Source organism: Haplochromis burtoni, unplaced genomic scaffold (assembly GCF_018398535.1).
Source record: "Haplochromis burtoni strain Fernald_Lab_line unplaced genomic scaffold, NCSU_Asbu1 Contig_4162, whole genome shotgun sequence".
In the NCBI taxonomy this organism is placed as follows: Eukaryota; Metazoa; Chordata; class Actinopteri; order Cichliformes; family Cichlidae; genus Haplochromis; species Haplochromis burtoni.
The window spans coordinates 1-1,659 of record NW_024586523.1 but is presented as its reverse complement, the minus strand read 5'-3'; the positions used below and the strand labels follow the sequence as shown (position 1 = coordinate 1,659).

The 1,659-nt window shown below is 38.9% G+C and overlaps 1 protein-coding gene across 2 annotated transcripts in view; it reads right to left on the bottom strand.

Moving 5' to 3' along the window:
* The window catches only part of LOC102297320 (meprin A subunit beta), a 3,588-nt gene extending 1,938 nt beyond the window's left edge, over window positions 1-1,650 (bottom strand). For both annotated transcript variants that reach the window (XM_005953406.2, XM_042217966.1), the window contains exons 1-5: window positions 1,404-1,650; window positions 823-1,275; window positions 562-735; window positions 315-420; window positions 68-112 (exon numbers count right to left, since the gene is read on the bottom strand). In XM_005953406.2, coding sequence (XP_005953468.2) covers window positions 68-112; window positions 315-420; window positions 562-735; window positions 823-1,275; window positions 1,404-1,614 — 989 coding nt within the window. In that variant the 5' untranslated portion in view covers window positions 1,615-1,650. The remainder of the gene's footprint in view (window positions 1-67; window positions 113-314; window positions 421-561; window positions 736-822; window positions 1,276-1,403) is intronic.
* Between the last annotated feature and the right edge of the window lie 9 nt (window positions 1,651-1,659).

Genomic DNA, 1,659 nt, shown 5'->3' with positions numbered 1-1,659 from the left:
GTTTCTGTTTGAAAGAAACACTTTCTATTTATTAAAAATCAGGAAATGTTTGAGAACATTGCAGTACCTGCCATCTGTTGTGTATGAGGTAGGAATCGAGGTGGGTGAGATCCTGTAAAAGTTAAAGCATTTTTAGAGGGGTATTAAAACTTGTTAGAGTTTCACCTGCATTAACTTTTACATCTAGCAACCACACTTATTCTTGCAAGGTGCTCAAAAATGCATGAGAAAATTGCAGTATCTCTCATCATATATATTGTTTCATATGACATGTTGTATCTTCACATGAGTTGTAATTTAATAATATGTCCTACTGTGATGAGCAGTTTCCTTTATCCTGGTCTCCAGGGGGATGTGTAATTTTTACTGTTCTTACTTGAGGACAAGGCAGTGAACTTCCATTAACTAGAGGTGTGAGATCTATTGGAATAAAGAAATTAAAATAATCATAGAAAACTTGGTTTTGATGATGTGTAAAATGATTGAAATGTTTCATACATTTCTGTTGTAAAAGTTTCAAGTACAATATATAAGTTTAGGAATGAAATCAGTTTAATTTGCCTTGTGCACTGAAGATGAAAATGGCACTCCCTCCTTTGAGGTAATCTCTGGATTTGATGTCTTCCAAAGATGCAAAATAATATCTACCATACAGGTTATTAGCATAGATGAGCTCATTGTTCTCATCAACAATTTGAATTCCAACATCACGAGGTTTGCCCCAAAAGGGAACACCTATTTATAGAAAGCATATGTAACATAGTGGTTAATAATTTAGTTAATAGATTTTTTAAGCATTACTTCATTTTTCTGCAAACGTACCAGTGGTGGTGAGCAGATTTGGGTCAGTGGTGAGACTCATTTGCCTTGACATCTGTAGCTGGATGTTGGGGTTCTGATCCACCATTTGAACAGTAAATTGCCTTTGTGGGCAAGGCCATTGCAGTTGGTCATCATAGACACCAGAGACAAGATGCACATATACTCCAAAATCTGTCTGCCTTAGATATAACGCTACCCGGTAAGCATAGCCCTCACTGGAATACTGCCTTGGGCTATATATCAGGGCCGGAGTATGAGTACTGTTCCAAAATCTCTCAAAATCATTAATCTGCCAGGTTCCATCTGGACACTCGAGCTCTGACAGATTGATGTCATCAATAGAGAAGCCACCTGTAGAGTTTCCTGCTCCTTTACGAACCTCAAACTCCACCTGAAACTGCTTGGTGGCATTCAGAGGAACATGGTGGAGAGTCCAGTGAGATGTTGGTGGACCTGAAGTTAGAATTTTTAGATTAATAGGTGAATGTGACGTATGTCTTCATGACAAAATGTGAAATATGAAACATTTATACTTCATCTGGAGAAAATCATGATAAATAATCACGCAAATGATTCATTACCAGTGATCTGTCCCATGAGGTAGCGAGTTCCTGTGGAGTCCCATTCATCTTGAAACTCTCTGATCCAGATGTTAAGTTCGTCTGTCTGGCTCCCATTGTGGTAATAGTAGAACTGCAGACACTGGACATGACACTCCCTCTGGGGACTCATCCTCTTTGTCTCCAGCCAGGCTGAGTCTCCCTCCTGACCTGATTCTGTGCTAGCATACATGAAGTAACCCGCATCCTGACCTACAATACAGTTCAAAATTATCTT